Genomic DNA, 19667 nt, shown 5'->3' with positions numbered 1-19667 from the left:
TGCAATTGACTGCTAGGAATTTAGTGCCTGAAAAATAATGCTATGCATTTTTTTTTTAAATGGTTACAGGTATCACTGTAGATACCAATAATCTAAAATATCCAGAAGCCACATCATTAACTACACCACACTGAAGATAGACTACCAAATACCCTGCACCGTAAATTCATAAAGTAACAGGGAATATTTTAATTGATTTTGCAATTTCCTTTGCAATTGCCTTGACTTATGTAGTATTCTAAAATGTTTAGTGCTAAACTCAGATTATACCACGTGCACTCAGATAGATGTGAATAAAGTGAACATGTAGGAGAACCTCCTTGAAACACCTATACAGTTGGCAGACTCTAAGATTACCACAGGCATTTTGACCTCTCCACTAACCATGTGGGCAACAAAACTAAAGACCCTACAGATGCCCTTGGAGGAGGTGGGTAGGCCTTCCAAGAAAGAACAAGAAAAAAGGGAATGAGAGAGATGATGGTTGGCCCAACTTTTGCTCTCAGTGTTTTTTTTACAAAGCATCTAAGGATGATGGTGTACATGTGAGCACCATGACAAGAAAATAAATAAAAAAAGACACAAGCAGGAAGGGACTCACCTTGAGAGAAAGTGAAGGTGGGGGTGGAAGTGTTTGTGTGTGTGTGGAGGGGGTCGAGCAACCTTTCAACTTCCACTCCATTGTAAGGTGTATGTTAAGAGCTGAATAGAGCACTAGCAGAGGGCTATGTGGAGAGTGCTGGTAAAGGCTTGAGAAAAAGGGCTAGAGGGTGGTAAAACACCTCCAACACCTAGAGTCCTTTATGAGACTGTGTAATACTCACAAAATGGACACGATACCAGTAAGGAGTATATGAAGGATAGTGGAAACAGAAAGGCCATAGAGTGATGCTAACCTTGAGAACAGTCAGGGGCAGAGGGAAGGTCTACCACATGGTGATAAGAAGGGCTCTTTTAAAGGGCTGGAGGAGGAACACTCAGACAGGAGGGCTAGGCAGGCTGACTGATTGCAAGGTACAGTCCAAGGGTCACACTCTGACTCAGTGAGGGTGGGGACACTGGGCACACATGCACATGCACACATACCAAGCTCACAACCTCCCACGCAAGCATACACACACACGCTAAACCCCCCTGACCAGCTCTTCATCATTACAAGTTAAAGTCAAGATGAAGAGAAGACAGATTACAAAACAAACAGAGTGATAGGAGACCAGATAGGAAGAGACGGGACAGGGAGCCTCGACAGTAATCTAAATGTCCTTTCCTATGATTGTCATTGGCATTCTTATAGACTGGCATGTAGCAGTACAATATGTCAAATAATACCACTCTCCATTCAGTCTTCTGTAAAGGGTAGAGCAGTTTCCATAATGTCATAGGGAAGAAAAAAAAAACATCTAAAAAGATGCTTCCAGCAAGCCAGGTCCTGCATCTTAAGAATCCATCAAGATCACTAAATGTCTCCAGTGGCAAATTCAATCAAACAGACTGTTCTTAACAGTCATGACAGAGAAAAGATACAAAACAAAGATGTTTTTTTTTCAAGAAAATGAAGGAGAGAAAGAATTGATTCCTGCAAAGGCAATTCACCTCAGAAGAAAAATTCCAGTGCTTTGCCTTTATGTTTCAATTTTTTCTTTCCCTCCTTCCCTTTTTCTTTGTCTTCTGTCAAAAACAACTTGGGCTAACATCGCAAGCTGTCACATCAAGGCCATCCCCTGCATCTTACAAAAGGGAGAATTCTGCAGTTGGATGGAGCGGCAAAGCTCTCAGACACCCAACCATCGTTTACACATGAGGTGTAAAGACTGGGGAAGAAAAGGCTTTTTCTATTTGAACCGGAGTTTGTGCCCTGAGGACAAACCCATTATAGCACAGTAAAGGAGGTTTTCCATGCAATAACTGAACAAACAGAGATGGCTGAATGCTCAGATTGGTAGGAGATCAAAATTCCAACCTTTTAAGCTATTTAAAAACTGTCAGAATTTTAAGTGCTGAGCTTTTTTTCTCCCAATGATGACAGCATTATGACATCATCATTAACCTTCTTTAAGTTACAGTACATAACAATGCCTCGCTTATCATCTAACTTAGAACATATCTACAATATAGCTGCAACATGATCACAACTCAATGTCATAAGTCTTTCATCATGTCTGAGTGGACACACACACACACACACACACACACACACACACACACACACGCACGCACGCACGCACACACACACACACACACACACACACGTACACGTATCAGCAAATGCTTTCAACCATCAACATCATAGAAGCCAGATAAGTGTGCCCCCTCTTTGCAACAACCACTGGGGAGGTGAGAGGCCTTGTAGTCAACATGCTGAAAGACTACTCAGTGATCAAAGACTCAGAAAAACATGACCCATGATGGTTTCTCTGAGAAGATAGGAGAGAGAGGGAGCCAGAGCAGGTGAAAAGAAAAAGTTGAAAGAAACCAAGTAAAAAGCTGCAAAGGTGGGAGAAACGCGAAGGGAGAGACCAAACATACACTTGCCATTTGCCATAGACTGGCAACCGTCTTGGTCACCACATTTACAGTATTCTTGCTTGCATAGACTATAATTAGGGGTTGGCATACATTTAAATTATTATTTAGTGTTTACAATAAATGGGAATTTGTTAGGAAATGTACTTTTCCATTCCACTTATCAGTTCTTGAAATGTGGATCTTCTTTGCTTCCATCTACATCAGAGTTAACTCACTCGTCAATGCATTAATTTAATGTTTAAAATACAGTTGGCTGGAGATGCTGTAATATTTAAGACTTGCTAAGCTTCACAGAATAGAGAAGTGATACAGAGGCATTGGTGAAAATTATATCATGCAAGGGAGGAAGTCTACATGATCCCAAATAATTTATTTTAGCATGGTGTTATATAGCATTTTTTTTCCAATTTTATCTTCCCTGTCTTGTGTTTATGTGCATTGTTCCAGTATTAGGTGAACAAACTCCAGTAAAAACTGCTGTAAAATAGACAGAAAAGGGTATGACAAGGAATATTATCACTACTGCCATAGAGAGGAGAGGAGAGGAGAGGAGAGGAGAGGAGAGGAGAGGAGAGGAGAGGAGAGGAGAGGAGAGGAGAGGAGAGGAGAGGAGAGGAGAGGAGAGGAGAGGTTGAGTCCAGCTGGAGTGTTCGCCCTGGCTGTCTATAGATTTGTCAAGACAAGTGTCAAGACAAGTGCACTTCTGTGCTTACCTGTGATGGCACAGGGGCAAAAGGGCGGGACAGGCTATTTCAATTCAGCGAAAGTGTGTCTGAGTAGGTCTAAGTGTTAGTGTGTGTGTGTGTGATTGCATGTGTGTATTCGTCTGTGAGACAAGAGAACGAAAGATAGAAAGACAGTGATGAAGAAAGGCAAAGAAAAAGTGGAAACAAGTGTAGAGGGAGCTCATGAACAAAAGGTAGAGGCACAAAGTACAAAGATGAATGCATTAGAATATGAATCCAGGGCCTCAAGCACTCTTGGCACTTAAAGAGCCCCTAAAGTCAAGTGTCAACTATTATGTGCCATCAGTGGCGACACAGGGTCACAGAACAGGACGGATGAGGTCAGCAATGGTGCTCACCCTCACTCTCAACATGCACCATTAAACAGTCCCACAGTGCGCAAAAAGGACTAGTTGTCATTTGGGTGGAAAATGGGCTTTGCAGTGACAAGAACATCTATCCAGCCTTTTACACAGGAGTTGGGATTTTCATGTACAGGGGAAAAAACATCTATGATATTCAATTATGTGAACAAAGTCAATATTTGCATAGACACATTCAGCTAATGATGCAATATTTTACATAATATGTGACATGTACATTAAAGGCTGTAACATTCACAGATGTACCTCATTTCCTCCGTTTAACGATCAAATACACACAAATACAAACACACGGGCAACATGCTGAATGTATAAAATGCTTCAGTTGTTTGCTGTTAAACCAGCTCTGTAATTACCTGAAGGATGTTTTAATTGTTGCATGTTCTACTCTTAATATTAGTCAACGCTTAAGCAGCTCTCCAGGTGAGATTGATTGGATAAATCAGTCGGAATTATGGGAAAACAGGAGGCATGCCAATCAGCAATGTGCGAGTGAGTGTGTGTTTTCAGTGTGTGTGTGGCTGGGAATGTGCCAGTGCATGAGCGCATGGACATGTTTGTTGGGATGTGAGAGTGCAATTGTGTGTGTGTGTGTGTGTGTGTGTGTGTGTGTGTGTGTGTGTGTGTGTGTGCGTGCATGTGTGAAAGTATATAAGGCTGACAGCTGGGCCTGTTCAAAAGGCTTACTGAGCATTCTGCTGTTTGGGAAGCAACAAGCACACAGTCTATCTGAACAGGGATCTAAAACCTGTGTCAACATAGTATAAGCATAGCATAGTACAACGCATGTAAGCAGCCACTGAGTAAACATACTATCATTGACATACCAGTGGAGAGACAGCTCTGATTTACTGTATTATATATATGAAGTGTGGTATTAGACATAAAACAAAGTTTCAAATCCTAACTGTATTGGTCATAGGTCAAAACGAGAATTAATAAAAACAAATACTCTACTACTCAGGAAGATGAGAGAGACAAGGTCAGTGTGTGTGTGTGTGTGTGTGTGTGTGTGTGTGTGTGTGTGTGTGTGTGTGTGTGTGTGTGTGTGTGTGTGTGTATGTGTTCAAGTGTTATGTGTTTGCCAGTGCATAGACTTAGTGTGAGTGTATGTACTGTATTTGGTGTGGGGTTTGTCAATGTGTGCGCATCTGATGCCAGTGTGTGTACATGAGTATGATGCCACACTGTGTGCGTGTGCGTATATATGTGTGTAGAGATGTGTGTCAGTCCATCAACATGTCGGCGTCACAGCCCTTCACTAAGTCCCAGATTAACAGTGACAGGCAGAGATCCCTCTAATTATCTCTTCCTGGACCACATGCAAATGGCAGAGCCTAGCGGAGAGCAGCGATTGGCTGGGGCAGCCTGGGTGCCGCCGACAGGCTAATGAGCCTGGCGACAGGATACAACCTCATGATGTACCACCAAAACAAACCCACACCGTCACACAGGCTCACATAGGAGTGTACATACACACACACGCGCACGCGCACACACACGTTAAGTTTTGAGTTTAGTTACTCTTATCCAGAGTTTCTTACATTGAGTATAGAGAGGCTCACTGTCAAAAATATGAACATTATATCTGGCTGCTGCCAGAAATAAAATTAGACTTTCACTTTAATGCATGGGGATGATATCTCTTTTTCCAAGGTTAAAATGATGTCCCAGCACACCCATAGGCAAATACGGATTAACATTTACGATTGTGCATGTATGTGTTAAACCACCATAACTCATATAATCATCGGTTATATCAATTCTACCAGTTACTATTTTACTGATTTGAGTATGTGCAGTGCAGTTGCTGTATTGACACTGCAAACAAAAATGTCATTTTTTTTTTTTTTTTACTTAACATTGAATTTTACAGTAAAATCCTTCAATACACGCATGAAACAGACACACTTTCTGACACATTTTCTGCAAGGTAAAAGCCTAACTCCGTGTCACTCCAGAGGGCCTGAATAAAGATGACACATGGAGTAGAATATTTGGAGAAAAGAAGACAAATACAATGATGGACTAGAACAGACGGTCACAGTCTGGCTCTTGACAATGGACTGCTGCAGTCAGCTAAAAAGTCAACTCAGTAAATCAGCAGGAAACATGGCAACAGCGTCAAACAGTCCTCTACGTCTTGAACTGGGTCCCAGTCTATCTAAACTGGTTGACAAAACTGGTTCCAGGGGCAAAATATTGACTTATTTTGCTGACAGAGCTGACAAAAACAAATACCCAGTGGACAGTCTACAATCTGCAAAAGCAAAAGTTCCTACAAAGTTCCCAAAATCAGGTGAGGTAACAAAGTACTTACAGTTAACAAGTTAACAGTAAATTACAAAAGCATCTTAGTGACCATTGGACTGGGATGTTATTGTCATATCATGTTTTTGTGTGCTTTGGTATTGTAGTAATACTGAATTTGTTACATAATAATTATATTACTGCTGTACAAGCCTGTTCATTCAAGACCACAATTTCACTCATGTAATCTGACAAGAACCAAATGGCATCTTACTGAGACACACATTACTTTAAGTCTGCTGTACAAGAGATGATAGACTGATCTCTCACTTCTTCACTCAAACAACAACAACATGAACGTGAAAGAATTACTCTAGGCTGTCATTGGTCTTTGCTTCTTTTTACCCTGTCAAAAACATGGTGGTGGTTTGAAAAGAAAAGTGTTAAATAAGCCCACAATTGCTGAATCATGGCAAATTTTATACTTAGAAAATCTGCTCACAAGGTTTATGAACTTGCAAAACAGTTTGGCTTTGTAAGGCTCCAACTGCACTGGTGTCAGCCTCAAAGTTCTGGCATTTTAAAAACAGAAATCCATTTCCTCTATCAATATCCATACTAAAGATAGAGACATTGCTTCATCCTGCTGTGTGGAACACTGTCTTTATATTTGTACCATCAAACACCCCAGTGTATTTGAGGAGCCTTGGGACTTGCCATTTTTAATCAGGAACGGGAGGCTTTGTCTTGTCCCTGTTCCATCCAGCATTTCTATCCATCCTTGGAGGGCTTTTTAGTACATTAAGTGGCATTTTCATTTAGTTCTGATGTTACCAAGTCTCTCCAACTATTTATCTATCCAAGGTTGGAAGTTGGAACAATCACAGAGATTGCTATTTATATTATGAAAGTATCCAAAATTGCAATATTTCTGGAAGGACATTCAAAGATGTCACACGAATGTGCTGAAAGTTCACAATACACTAGGGATGACCAGGTAATCCTGCTGAGAAGCTTGTCCTGTGGCATAATCACTATGCAGAGACAATTCTGTCAGTGAATGGTGATATTATTGTAACTATTGTTAGCAATTGTAACCAATTCAAACCCCTTGGGAGTGCAGATTGAAGCAGTAAAATGGCTGGAATGTGATATATGATATAATAACCAGATCATTTCATTTTCGCATCAGTGCATGATAGAGGCACGCATATTTTATCCCCAAATGCACTTGCTGGTCAAAATGGCACATACAAATATTCTCACTGTATGAGCACTACACAAGCTGGACACATTATATCTTTACCAGTCTGTCGTAGATGTTTTTAAACTTAACATAAATGTGTTGCCCTTTTATCAACTTTCAGAGTTTGAATGAATTATATAGGTTACAAGAGAATGTGGATAGCTGAAGTTTGAGGAAAATTGATTGTTTAACTGTACTGTACTTCAATGGACTGTCTGCTGTAACCACAGAGAACAGAGCAATGTACAGTAATGACTGATGTCTCATGTCTATAGAATAGTTTGACCATGACCACTCTCTGAGAAGATAGATTTGCCTCGACCCCTCAAGCTCTTTTTTAGACGGACAAGACAAATATTTCAGATGTATCACAACGAGGCATCATGCTGGAGGTGAGAGAAGGAGAGTAAGGGGAGACTGAAAGATACATACAACAGTGGGGAGAGAGAGTGAGAGAGCAGGGGAGAGAGGAAAAGTGCGGCCTGCCTGCCTGCCTGGCTGACAGTTGACTCTGTTGGATGTGACTTTCACAGTCTGCTGGCGGTTTGTGTGGAAGCTATCACATCTGTGACTGGCCGTTTGATTAATGAGCCTCTCAGCTTGTCTGTGCAGTTTGAGGAGGGGCCACGGCCTTATCCCAGGCATCACTGATTTATTCGCCTTTGGAGCAAACCTCCAAATATCACACATACTGAAATATATGAGTGAACATTCACACACATGCAGGCAGACACATGTACGCCCTCCATGATATGCATACAGTATACAAGTTGGTGCAGTGCAGATATGTATGCACCAAGGCAGGCATGGAAACAGACTCATGCGCACAAGCTCGCCCCTCTCCCTGTCACCTGCTTACGGCTAATGAAAACCTCAATGTGTCAGTGCTGTCCAAGGCTAGCAAAGACAAAACATACCATGTATAACCAAGCAGACAAAAGATGTATTCTGTCTCCACCAACACAAACTCCCATCCCTTGCTGTCAGTCAGTGGAGGGTCACACACAAGGGGATCAACGAGAGAAGAAAGAAGCCCTTCCTCAATGACACATCACACTCTCCTGATTTTCAAAAGTGACAAGTCTTTTGAATTTCTGGCCTCACAAGATGGAGAGCATGATGATGGCTTGAGAGCGTTTCTTCTTGTTTCTTTGGCAGCGACAGCCATGAAATGTCACTCTGGCTAACCTTGAAGCTCTTTTCTCCTGTGTTTTTAATGCTTCCAAGACTAGAGCAACCAACTGCTCAAAATGGTATGGTAACATAACCCTTTAAGTCAGATAAATGATTCCAAACATACTTTCAGGTACGTAAATGTAAATTAGTATGCTCATACCCTCACACAGGCATGCGCACATACTCACACACAAACCCACCAACCACTGGCACACACTCGCTCATTCCCTCAAGTGTAAAGTAAGACCATTAATCCAGACACACTGAGATCCAGCTTCTCCCCAGGTTGATCAGCGTCCGTGGAGGAAGACGAACATTCTGACATATTTGTTTTTATTTTATTCCCTGAGAAAAAGGCCCACCATATGGCAGCACCAAGGAACAGATGGCGACTGCCCACTTTCTGAAAGCACAAGCGTCTATCGCCGCAATTTAAGGAGCCGCTCAAGCAAGAGAATGCCACAGACTGGCATTTTACCACAAACTGCTATTGTTATAGACCTGGGGGGTAACAGCAACAATGAGACAATGCAGAGAAAATGCTTTAGTGTTCAGTAGTTACAGTGTAGCCTACGCTATTATGCTACAAAATCTATGGGTCAATGCCACTATTACTTTCTTACTGTCAATGTGCAGAATAAAATGGTAAAGATGAGTGCTTGCTCAGGATATTAGCTGTGAAAATGGCAAAGGCCAATACATACTGAACTTTAAAGTAACTGTTGGCTAATGTATAATTAAACTTTGAACTGTCCCATTTTGTGGAAACGGGACCCAGAGCAGTGGACCAGTGTTGTAGATGTAAGTATGAATGTCCTTGGGTGATACTAGGTGCCTATGATGGAGTAGAAGAGCTGCCCTGTGACACATGAAGCCTCATCTCTCATACTTGGCTACCCTTTGTAGGGTCAGAGGACCTTCTCTGACTTAGACACATGTAAGCAAACTGGTTAAAAAGTCACCTTGGCAGATGACAGTTCAAATGTGACTCTTGTCTCCAGCAATATCCCATACTTTTTCAAAGATTTGTTGTATTTTCCTTGGAAGGAGAAAAACGACATGAAAGGCTACAGTTCACAAAGGCCTTGTAACACAAGAGAAAAGCCAGCAATTGTGACTATTTGCTACCAAAGTATGCTGTGACAGAAGTGTTCACTAAAGAAAAGAGGTGACCAAGGACAAAGCAGATGAGTTATCCATTGATCACTAGTTGAAGAGAAACTATTCAGTATCAGTTGAATCACTTAGTACTTTGACTCCATGCCTCCACAAAAAAGGGTGGCTCATAACTTGAAGCCAAAGATTGAGGCAATATCGAAACATTTCAATCCACAGATCATGGTAATAAACATGAACTCTTGTTGTGCAATTTGATCAAGGTGAAAAATCAAGTGCATATTCAATCTAGGCATGTAATGTTATTGATTTTTGCATTTAAAAAAAGGAACTCTTAAAAACTGCTAGAGATTCACAATGAAGTAAATGAGTGAATACACAGTGGGTGGGTTCATATAAGCCTATAAAACACTGTGATATTACTGAGGTCTGCCCATGGACCTTGATGGTATGAGTTACTGTATAATGTGTTGATTCTGCAGTATACCCCTTTCATAATTCAAGTGTGTATCACTATGTGTAATATAGGCTAACTGAAAGACGTGATGGAAGTTAAAGATGTGATTATGAAAATAAATGTGAGAATTCACAGCAAAAATGATAATTTAATTTAATTCCCAGAAACTTCTAGGGATTTACAGAATTCAATGTTGTATAAAAGGCACTAATTTGGGTAAAGCTAGGCTGGTAGCCTCAGTCTGGTATTTAGCTATCAACAAGCCAATCAACCAGTTATTCTCCCAGTCAGTCCATTATTCATTTATCAATCCTTTTTCAAGACCTGTCATTTTTCAAAAAAAAAAAAAGCCAATAAACCAACAGGTAAGTCAGCCAAAATACCATTCAGAGCGTTATTAATTCATGGAAGTTATTCCACTAAGTAGGCCCTGTAATGGTTAGCACTGTTGGCTCACAGCAAGAGGGTTCTGGGTTCGAACCCACCAGCCAACTGGGGCCCTGTTGTGTGGAGTTTGCATGTACTCTCTTGTGTCTGTGTGGGTTCTTTCCGGGTACTTCAGCTTCCTCCTACTGACCAAAAACATGCAGGTTAGATTAACTGGTGACTCTAAAGTGCCCATGGGTATGAATGTGAGTATGAATGGTTATCTGTCTCTATATGTTAGTCCCGTGATTCACCTGTCCAGGATGTACCCTGCCTCTCGCCCTATGTCAGCTAAGATTGGCTCTAGCCCCACACATGACCTTCTAGAGGATAAGTGGTAAAGAAAATAAATGAATATTTGCTCCCTACATACATTGTAGCAACCAGTCAGTATGCGATCAAGCCTGTTAAACCACCCATTTAGTCAGAAAACAAGAAGGGTAAAAAGTTAGCCCACCCATAATTCATCCATCTATCATTTCAAAAAGCCAGCCAGGAAGCCAGGTCGACCAGGCAGCCAGTCAACCCTGGGGGTCCTAGGGTAGTATTAATCAGTCTGGTTTCTGCTGAAAAGCTCAATCTTCAGATGATGGATGAGCCATTGTGCTGAGGGAACTGAAGTGACAGGTGACAAAGAAGGACACACACACCTGTATAAATCCACTCTCCCTCCTGTCTGGCCCCGGTGCTACACAGTCAAGGTAGCAGGGTGAAAGTGTGTGTGTGTGTATTTATGTGTGTGGAGGCGCAAGTGTCTCAGCATGTGTCCTGCTCTGCTAATGAAGTCATCTGAACAGTGATTTAACAGCCCTGGTGTAAAGGCCTACTGCCCTTAACTCATGGCTGTGCTCCATTAGAATGTGATATAAACCCTAGGCACAATAACTGTCCTGCCACTGTAACAATATATAGGAGGCCAATGGGCCACACTGCTAACTCACCACAGTTCAGGGAGTGGAAAAAATGATTGGCTGTGTACAGGGAAGGGAAGTCATTCAAGGAGACTAAAAAATACAGAACATCACAAGGTCATAGTAACAGGTGTTTCTGTGCAGTATAAGACAATGTCATTACTATGAATATTGTCAAGTGTGTAAGATTATATCCTGTGGTTTGTCCAACAACTGGAGGTTGTAAACGAGTAATTGTCATGAAGCCTCGGTGAAAAACAGCTGAGGGCACTTCAGTCTAGGCTTATGCAGCAAGCATTATTCCTATCTACATTAACAAACGGATCAGTGGATCTGACATCAGTGTGCTTATTCTGTGAATGGCCTTCTATCGCTTGAGAGATATTTTTGAGTCTCAGATGGATGCAAGAAAAACTTTGACAGCTTACATGTCGCCAGCCGTGAAACTAACTTCCTGCTCTGTGACAGCGTCTCAGGCAGAACCAAAGCCATTCACCAAATCCTCCATGAAATCTGCTCCTCTGGCCCAACAAAGAGAGGCTAATGAGGCAAATGACAGAATCTCAGACACTTTGATACTGTGAGATTAGGGTGAATTATATAACCTTTACCCCCTCCCACTCCGACCCTTCCTCATGTTTTATTGGTGCCCTGTCAGTATTGACTACCCTTTCTTTCTCTCTCTATTTCTTTCTCTCTCTATTTCTCTCTCTCTCTCTCTCTCTCTCTCTCTCTCTCTCTCTCTCTCTCTCTCTCTCTCTCTCTCTCTCATCTCTCTCTCTCTCTCTCTCTCTCTCTCTCTCTCTCTCTCTCTCTCTCTCTCTCTCTCTCTCTCTCTCTCTCTCTCTCTCTCTCTCTGACTTCATATCCACTTCATTCAGCTTCTATTCATAAATGCCCAACACTAATTTGGCTCAGTCAAGCAATGACAATATCCGTTTTAAATTGTAACAAAGCATATAAGGGGAGAAAGAATGGATAGTGTGTGTACTATATGTGTGTGCGGGAATGAAGACGACAAAGCTCGTCACAGCACAGCATAGAGCTGCGTACTTCACCCTTATTAGACCTGTGTCCTTGGCAGATGCAGAGCTTGCCCTTTGTTAGAAAGGTGTGTATGTGTTACAATGGTGGTGATTTAGAATGGATTGGGCGTAGGCGTGGAGACAAGGTGCAGTAGCCCCATGGCTCCCTGATAGCTGGCAGCGTGACAGCTGTGAATGGAGAACAGGGAACAGCCTGAAGTATTGCCATCTAATATGTGTCACATACCTGCATAAATATTTATACCCGTTGCAGAGCAGAACAGGAGAGGAGGGGGGAAGAGGAGGATGGGACACGATCAGTGGACTTGGGTGAAAAACTCTTCAATCAGGTGACACCAAGAACTGAGCTAGCCACACTTTTTCCATCCCTAACTACCTCTTTGTGTGTCTCAAGGCTGTAGGACTCAAAGACAGTGGGCATACCTCAATTGCCAAAATCTGCAAACATTTTCAGTTGTCGGTCACATATGTGGAAGTATATCCACAACGAAAGGAATCAATGATTCACCTCACACAGCACATCACAGTACTCCAATACCATCTTTCCAAATACTTTCCACAGCTCAGCCTCCATTGTGGAAGTCACAGGAGCCTATAGCTTTTGAACAAAGTGGTAGTTTGAACCTCTGATAAAGAGCAGTTGGACTACATGATCCCAAATGACTAAAGCTCATGCTGAACTTTTGTCCAAAGGAAATTTGGAGGAAACTCGCATTAGAAGTCCCTGGTAAGAATCTCATTTTGTACATGTAAAGATAGAACTGATGTATAACATGCCTCTATGGACTGAGGCTTTGATGTCATGAAAAGACTGCACAAAAACAAAAACACCTGTGAGGAGCCAAATAAAAAGATAAAAAGACACATTCTGTGGTCAATCAACATGTGTGTATGTAACAAGTGAAATGACTGTTTTACCTGTTAGCCAGTAGAGTTTTGAAGGTGACCTGACTCATGCCCTGATAGGCTGGCAGCAGCCTTGGCCAGTCCCATGCCCAGTCAACCACAGCACTCTGTTGATGTATGAGGATAGCGTATTGTTAGTTATTAATCAGGGTTAATACCATCAGTGCATTACCGCTCCAGCTGGGACCCACTAACAAAGGAGGAGGGGATCCCCAGCGCAGGCCACCAACACCAGACAATCAATCATGTCCGCACAAGAAGGTTTTTATTCCAATAAGACAGCAATTAATTTATAAATCCATTTGGGGGGATGTAGCCATCATTTATAGAAAGATAAATCAATTTTGGGAGGTAGTCGTTACTCTTCTGACTGCTCTGCTTTTTTCTCTCCATCTTCAATGGCACCCAGCCAACCCCCCCCCCCCCCCCCCCAATCTTTTACTTTCTCTCTCTCTCACTCTCTCTCTTTTGCTTAAACTCTCCCTCTCTCTCACACACACACACACACACACACACACACACACACACACACACACACACACACACACACACACACACACACACACACACACAGAGAGAGACACACACACACAAACACACACACACACACACACACACACACACACACACACACACACACACGCACGCACGCATGCACACTTGGCACTAGCACAGTATTGGGAAAGCAAATAAAAATCAGATTGCTTTGATTGCCAAAATGTCACTCTTAACTCCAGGCTGAGTTTTATTGACAAAAGGAGGAGAACTCAACTCGTTCCCTCTATCCATCCATCCCCCCTCTGCTCTTTCCTCATAGGTGATTGATGGATGTAACTTTTTTTCTCCTCCCTCCATCTTATTTGACAAACAACACAGGCACCTGAAGCGGAGAAGGCATTTTAATCATTCTCTTAATAAGGTGTTTCTATGCAAAGCTATGCAGCCCTCCTGTGATAAGCCGAAAACAGGCCAAGTCTTAGGATTAAAACGTGTCTGTTTTTGAAAAACAATAGCGTCAACGCAGCTACATTACAAGGGATCATAAATGTATAAATACATTTAATCCATGTTAAAAAGTAGAAAGACACACACAAGCCTGTCTTGAGGAAATACTCGTCTTTGTTGTTTATTTTGTGTGATATCAGCGGTATTTCCCTAGATAGTAGGAGGGAAATGAGCTAGTGGCTGACAGCTTTCACATTGAACTAAAACTACCTGTAGCTATCCTTCTTTAAGGATAAAAAAAAAATCTGACAATTAACTGAACATCCTGGTGGCACTCTTGGGGATAAGTTTGGGGTAAGAGGGTATATGGTTCAAAGCCCCAAAGAAGTGCACTTTAAGACTGCACTCTCCTTTAACATAACTCATTTTTTATGAAAAGGAAATTTCTCTCATCTTTTCACCTTTTCAGCATTCCTTTATTCCTGCCAGCCTTACTCTTGCTTGGAAAAGGCATCAACCTATGGAGAATAGGGAAGCTGAGCCCCACAAAGACCTGACAACTTCAGAGATTGCCACAGTATCCAGTTCACTAGAGACTCAAACAGCTCCTAACCTTCAACATTATGCTTCTGGCCTTGAGCGGAGATGAAATTACACGACCCTGCACAACACAAGTACACCCACACAGTAAAAAGTTTAAAAACATAAAGAAACACCAAAAATCCCTACAATATCGCAATGTTTTATAGAGCTAAAATAAAAACTTAATTAATTTTTGTGACTAGAATAAACTGTGATGAAAACCTAAAAATATCACCTCACTTGACTAACCTGATGCAGCTTCTTTTTGCCAATATGCTCAAACTGGTGGAGTGGGTTGAAACACTTAGTTTCCACATGGCTATCCAGGTCAAAGTTCACCAGGTGAAGAAGATCAGTGGAAGAGTTGGTGTCTCCACTCAATTTAGACATCAGCAGTTCCTATATCCATGATGGAAGGGGAGAGAGGGGAGACACGCAGGAGAGACAGAAAGAAGCAAGGTTAAATAAAAATCGATATCATGACTGACAAAAAAATATTCTGTAAAGAAAAGGCACTAAGATCAGCAGAGAAACTAAACTTCCTCAAACTGAAAGAGCAACAGAGTATACAGTCCACAAGGACATTCAGCGTAAACATATTAACATATACAAAAATTTTTGATATAGCAAGATTTATTTTTTCACTTGCAATAGTAATTATGAACAAACCTGACAATTTTCCATTTTGACTGACTATTCACAAGAAGATAAATGAATCAGGGCTGCTGTTAGGCGAGCTGGAGTCCTGCAAGATGTACAGTATAAAGTAATGAATGTGTGTATGTTTCAATGTGCATGTGCGTGTGTGTGTATGTGTGTGTACATGGGCATCCTGTTGTGAATTCACTATATTCCCATCCGTCAGTTTGACATGGCCTCCGAACCTCCACTCCCTCCGCCTCACCACCAGCCCAGTATGTCCCTGACCTGCATGTTCTTGCCTCGACCTTGGGTGAGTATAGATACTTGAGCTGAGCGGAGGGTAACTCGGAGTCTACTTGGGAATCCCATCCATATTCTATCAAATTGCCACGCAGACTTATAGCTATTCATGGATTCCATCAACAGCAGTGTAATGTATAGGGTGCTTTTGTTTGTGTTATTCCACTGTATGTCTAATGGACAGTCTATAGTACACATCTTCTCCTAACTCTTAACACACTCTATTACTACACATATACCAATAATGTATGTGCTATGCTGCCATGATTTTTGAGAGGCCTGTACTCTATATCATTATTCAAGAATTTTGGTATTTTCTACAATATATTTCTTGACGTAATGATGTAGATTCTTATACACAGAGACTACTACTGTCATCCAAAAACAATTAAAACATATCAGTAAACTACACAGTTGCATTGGGGGACAAGTTTTTACATTACAAGGAACATACATCTACCATCCCTCTACAGGCACTCCCTCTTTATGTGATACAATGTAATGCAAATGTTTCTTTTGGTTGGCTTTTGAAAAAAAAAGAGCCTACCTCTAGAGGTGTTTTGGGACCAGTTTAAACAACTTGAGTTGCCAAAAAATCCTCTTGAAAAGTTAACTACTTTTTACAGAAAGAGTCCAATCCTTCTACAGGGCATGTTTTATCATCTGCTTGAGAAAGAAATATCACTAAACTCTGTACAAACAACATATAACACCTAAATGAACTTGGGCACTTTCTTGGGAACAACTACGTTTTATTAAAACATTTTTTCTTTGAAGTGAATTTTGAGTTTTTTAAAAACCCATCGCTGTTCTTTCTCACTCTGATCTCCCCGAAAGAGCTCTACACTGAATGTAGTAACTCCATGTGGCTCCCTCTCCTCTGCATGTGGTACGCTTATAACACAGGAAATCACTGTAGGTTTGCACCCTGGAGGTCACCTGAACAACAGAAGATCAGAACAAGCAGACATCGCACAGGCAGCAGCCCTCTTCTCTCTGTCTCCCCCTCCTGAACAGCCTGCGGCCTCAGGCCAGCAGCCACCTAATTGCTGGGGAGAGGGAGTGCTTCCGTACCTCATTGCCTTGGATGATGTGATAGATCTGCCTCAGGTAGTCGCTGCCACCTGCTTTGTGGCAGACCTCCAGCAGCATCAGGCCTATTTTCTGCTCAGTCAGTTCAGCTGCAGCGACTCCACTCTCCCTTCCTCGCTCAAATACGCTGAAAGAGACACAGAGATGAGAAGAGGAGGAGACGAAGGGGAGAGAAATCACAAAGATAGAAAAAGCACAGAGTGGGGCAATAAGAAAGGGGAGAAAACCAAAAGAGGGAAGGTGAACTTAGATATGCATACCACCTCTGGCTAAGGAAGTATTATCTAGTTTAGAGAGGAATTTGGGATAAAATATAGAAATTGCTATACGCAAGAAAATTCACTGAATCACAACTGAGTTTAAAATAAATAGGTTCTTTGCAGCTTTTTAGACAACCCAGTCACTCTAGAGGGCCAAAAACCATGCAACCTGGTCAAGGCTAACGCTGGTGAAAATGAGTGAGAAATACAAATTATTGAGAAACTGATACAATTATTTCCACTGTTTTTATTACTATTCATGAGATACATGGGGGAATTTTGACCGAAGGATGCTGGTGGCACTAAAAATGATTGGTGTGTGTGTTCTTAGGCGTGTATATGTGTGTGTGTAATTGTGTGTCAAGGTCCTCGCGCATGTACTGTACAGTCCCCAACACTGGCAGACGCCTGCATCATTTTCCTGCCCTTCCTGTATGGATGGATATCACACTACCTTCCATCAAACCTTCCCCTTCACATACACTTCCTGTCGTTGTTCTCTCTCTTGTTTCCCACTCCACACCGCTCTCTCTCTCTTTCTCTCTCTCCACCTTTGTAATTATAAGGTGGCAGAAACGGTGTTGCCTGTCAGCCAGCCATTGGCTGTTTGACATTGAGAGTGGCAAAAGAAGAGGAGTCCTGTCTCGTCCATACATCCCCTCATTCTTTTGCCTGGCGGCCCGGCGGTGGTGTTGTCGACGATGGTGGCTGTGCATCCGTGTCAGCACCTGCGCTGTATCCTTTCCTGTCCATCACTGTGCAGGTGAAGCAGATGATTGGATTCAGTCAGCGGGGTGATTAATGAGGGCCCCTCTGGATTTGGGACAGCCTATCAATCATGTCATTAGGGCCAATGTGCCCTGAAAGAGGCAGACCTCCGCCAAGGAATAACTGCATTCATCTTCATCTGTGTATGCATCCCGTCAGCCCAGCCAGGGTCACCATGATGGAGAACAATAATCTTCTCTTCTACAAATTACTTTGCAAAGACAAGGTGGGTGGTGTGGGGAGGGGGTTACAGTTGGGAAAGGAAGGAGGGAAAGTGGGATGAGGGAACAGAGGTGGGAGGGCCCACAAGGGGCAAATGTTCTTTGTAGGGAGGGATTCACTCTGTGTGTGTGTGTGTGTGTGTGTGTGTGTGTGTGTGTGTGTGTGTGTGTGTGTGTGTGTGTGTGTGTGTGTGTGTGTGTGTGTGTGTGTGTGTGTGTGTGTGTGCACGAGATGCCAGTGAGTGAAGTGCCAGTTGTTTTTGGAGTTATTACCTCCACCACACTCTCACTCTCTCTCTTTCTGACACTGTATTCTGATTGTTTACAAGCCAGGCGTCACTTCCCTGTGAAGGTTAGTTTAATGAATAGTAATGAGTCCACTGAATGCCTCCGACAGGTGATACATAATCACTCTTCTTTCACTTTTCCGCCTAACCTCCTTCCCACCTCTCCACCGCCCCATCTCTTCTCTTTTTTCTTCCCGTCTTGCCTGCTCTTCCTGTCACTGAACAGACAGGATTTCCTAGAACTGCCCATTTTTGTTTTCTTTTTTTCTTTTTTTTTTAATTGTAGATGTTGTATTAGAACACTGAATCACCTTTTTATGAAGATGGATGCAACCAGAGTTTCTTATGATAAAGTGAGCCACCAAACATGCAATTTCTGGGAACGAGCTACAAAGCGCTGAGCCAAAGGTCACAGATCAGCCCAAAGTGAAAGCTGTTTTCCCATCACTCCGTCCTGCAGTCCACTCAGTCAGACTGGGTGTCCATCATTTACCACAACAAATATAGCGGAGATGCATTGATCTTAGACATAGAGGTTTTCTATGAAAAATGATCATGATGATACAATACATCATAATTTGAATGCTCAATTAAAAAAAGCATATCTAAGCTGCACACTCTCGCCATTGTTTTATTCAGCATTTATATTGAATGTCAACTGCCTAAATACATCATCAGTCAGTTTGATCAGTTTGAACCTCCTCCTTCAGACTACCAACCCTCAACCTCATTCTTACTATTGATAAATCACTAAAAGTATGTATTGGGAAATTAGTATTCATTTTATAAAAAGCTGTTTTTATGATCAAAATGGTCTGAATGAAATTATGTCTCACATGAATAATCAATATAAAGTGAGCGTAGTGATAGCACTTTTCCTGAATGCATGAAAACATTAATATGAAATACATCAATACTATTCTGACCTTGACACTCTTGCTAAATCCTGACAATTGACCTCTCACCTGTCTGAGCAAAGTTTGCGGGCCTTCTGCAGCTGTATGTTTATCCATTTGGGTCTTTTTTCCTCCAGAGCCTGCAGCACTTTGTGCACTGTGGGTTTGGGAACACCCTGCCAAACAGACAACCAAAACATGGCACACATCAGCTCAAATATAATCTGGTTTACCATGTCAGTATTCCATTTAAACATATATAAGTATAAAAAATGTATACTTTCAGCTTGTTCCTACCAAGTGTAGACTTTGGAATGACCTGCCTGAGGAAGTCAGGGTTGCAAAATCTTTTAGACTTTTAGAAATAGCTTTTTGGTGAATTCATTTAATGTTATGGTATTTTAGTTTGTTTTAACATCTTTGTTTTAAATGTTTAGTTTTTATTGTAAAGCACTTTGTAACAGTGTTTCAAATGGTGTTGTATAAATAAATAGTATAATTATTAT

The 19667-nt window shown here is 41.8% G+C and overlaps 1 protein-coding gene across 1 annotated transcript in view; it reads right to left on the bottom strand.

Moving 5' to 3' along the window:
* Positions 1 to 19667, bottom strand: part of kiaa0825 (KIAA0825 ortholog) — a 113345-nt gene that overhangs the window by 49695 nt on the left and 43983 nt on the right. The window contains exons 18-21 of the mRNA XM_062416714.1: positions 19231 to 19337; positions 16712 to 16856; positions 14945 to 15094; positions 13181 to 13275 (exon numbers count right to left, since the gene is read on the bottom strand). Of these exons, the coding sequence (XP_062272698.1) occupies positions 13181 to 13275; positions 14945 to 15094; positions 16712 to 16856; positions 19231 to 19337 (497 nt within the window). The remainder of the gene's footprint in view (positions 1 to 13180; positions 13276 to 14944; positions 15095 to 16711; positions 16857 to 19230; positions 19338 to 19667) is intronic.

This window comes from Scomber scombrus, chromosome 4 (genome assembly GCF_963691925.1).
Source record: "Scomber scombrus chromosome 4, fScoSco1.1, whole genome shotgun sequence".
Classification (NCBI taxonomy): Eukaryota; Metazoa; Chordata; class Actinopteri; order Scombriformes; family Scombridae; genus Scomber; species Scomber scombrus.
Note: the sequence above shows the minus strand (reverse complement) of the source record. Positions and strands in the feature narration are given on the sequence as shown.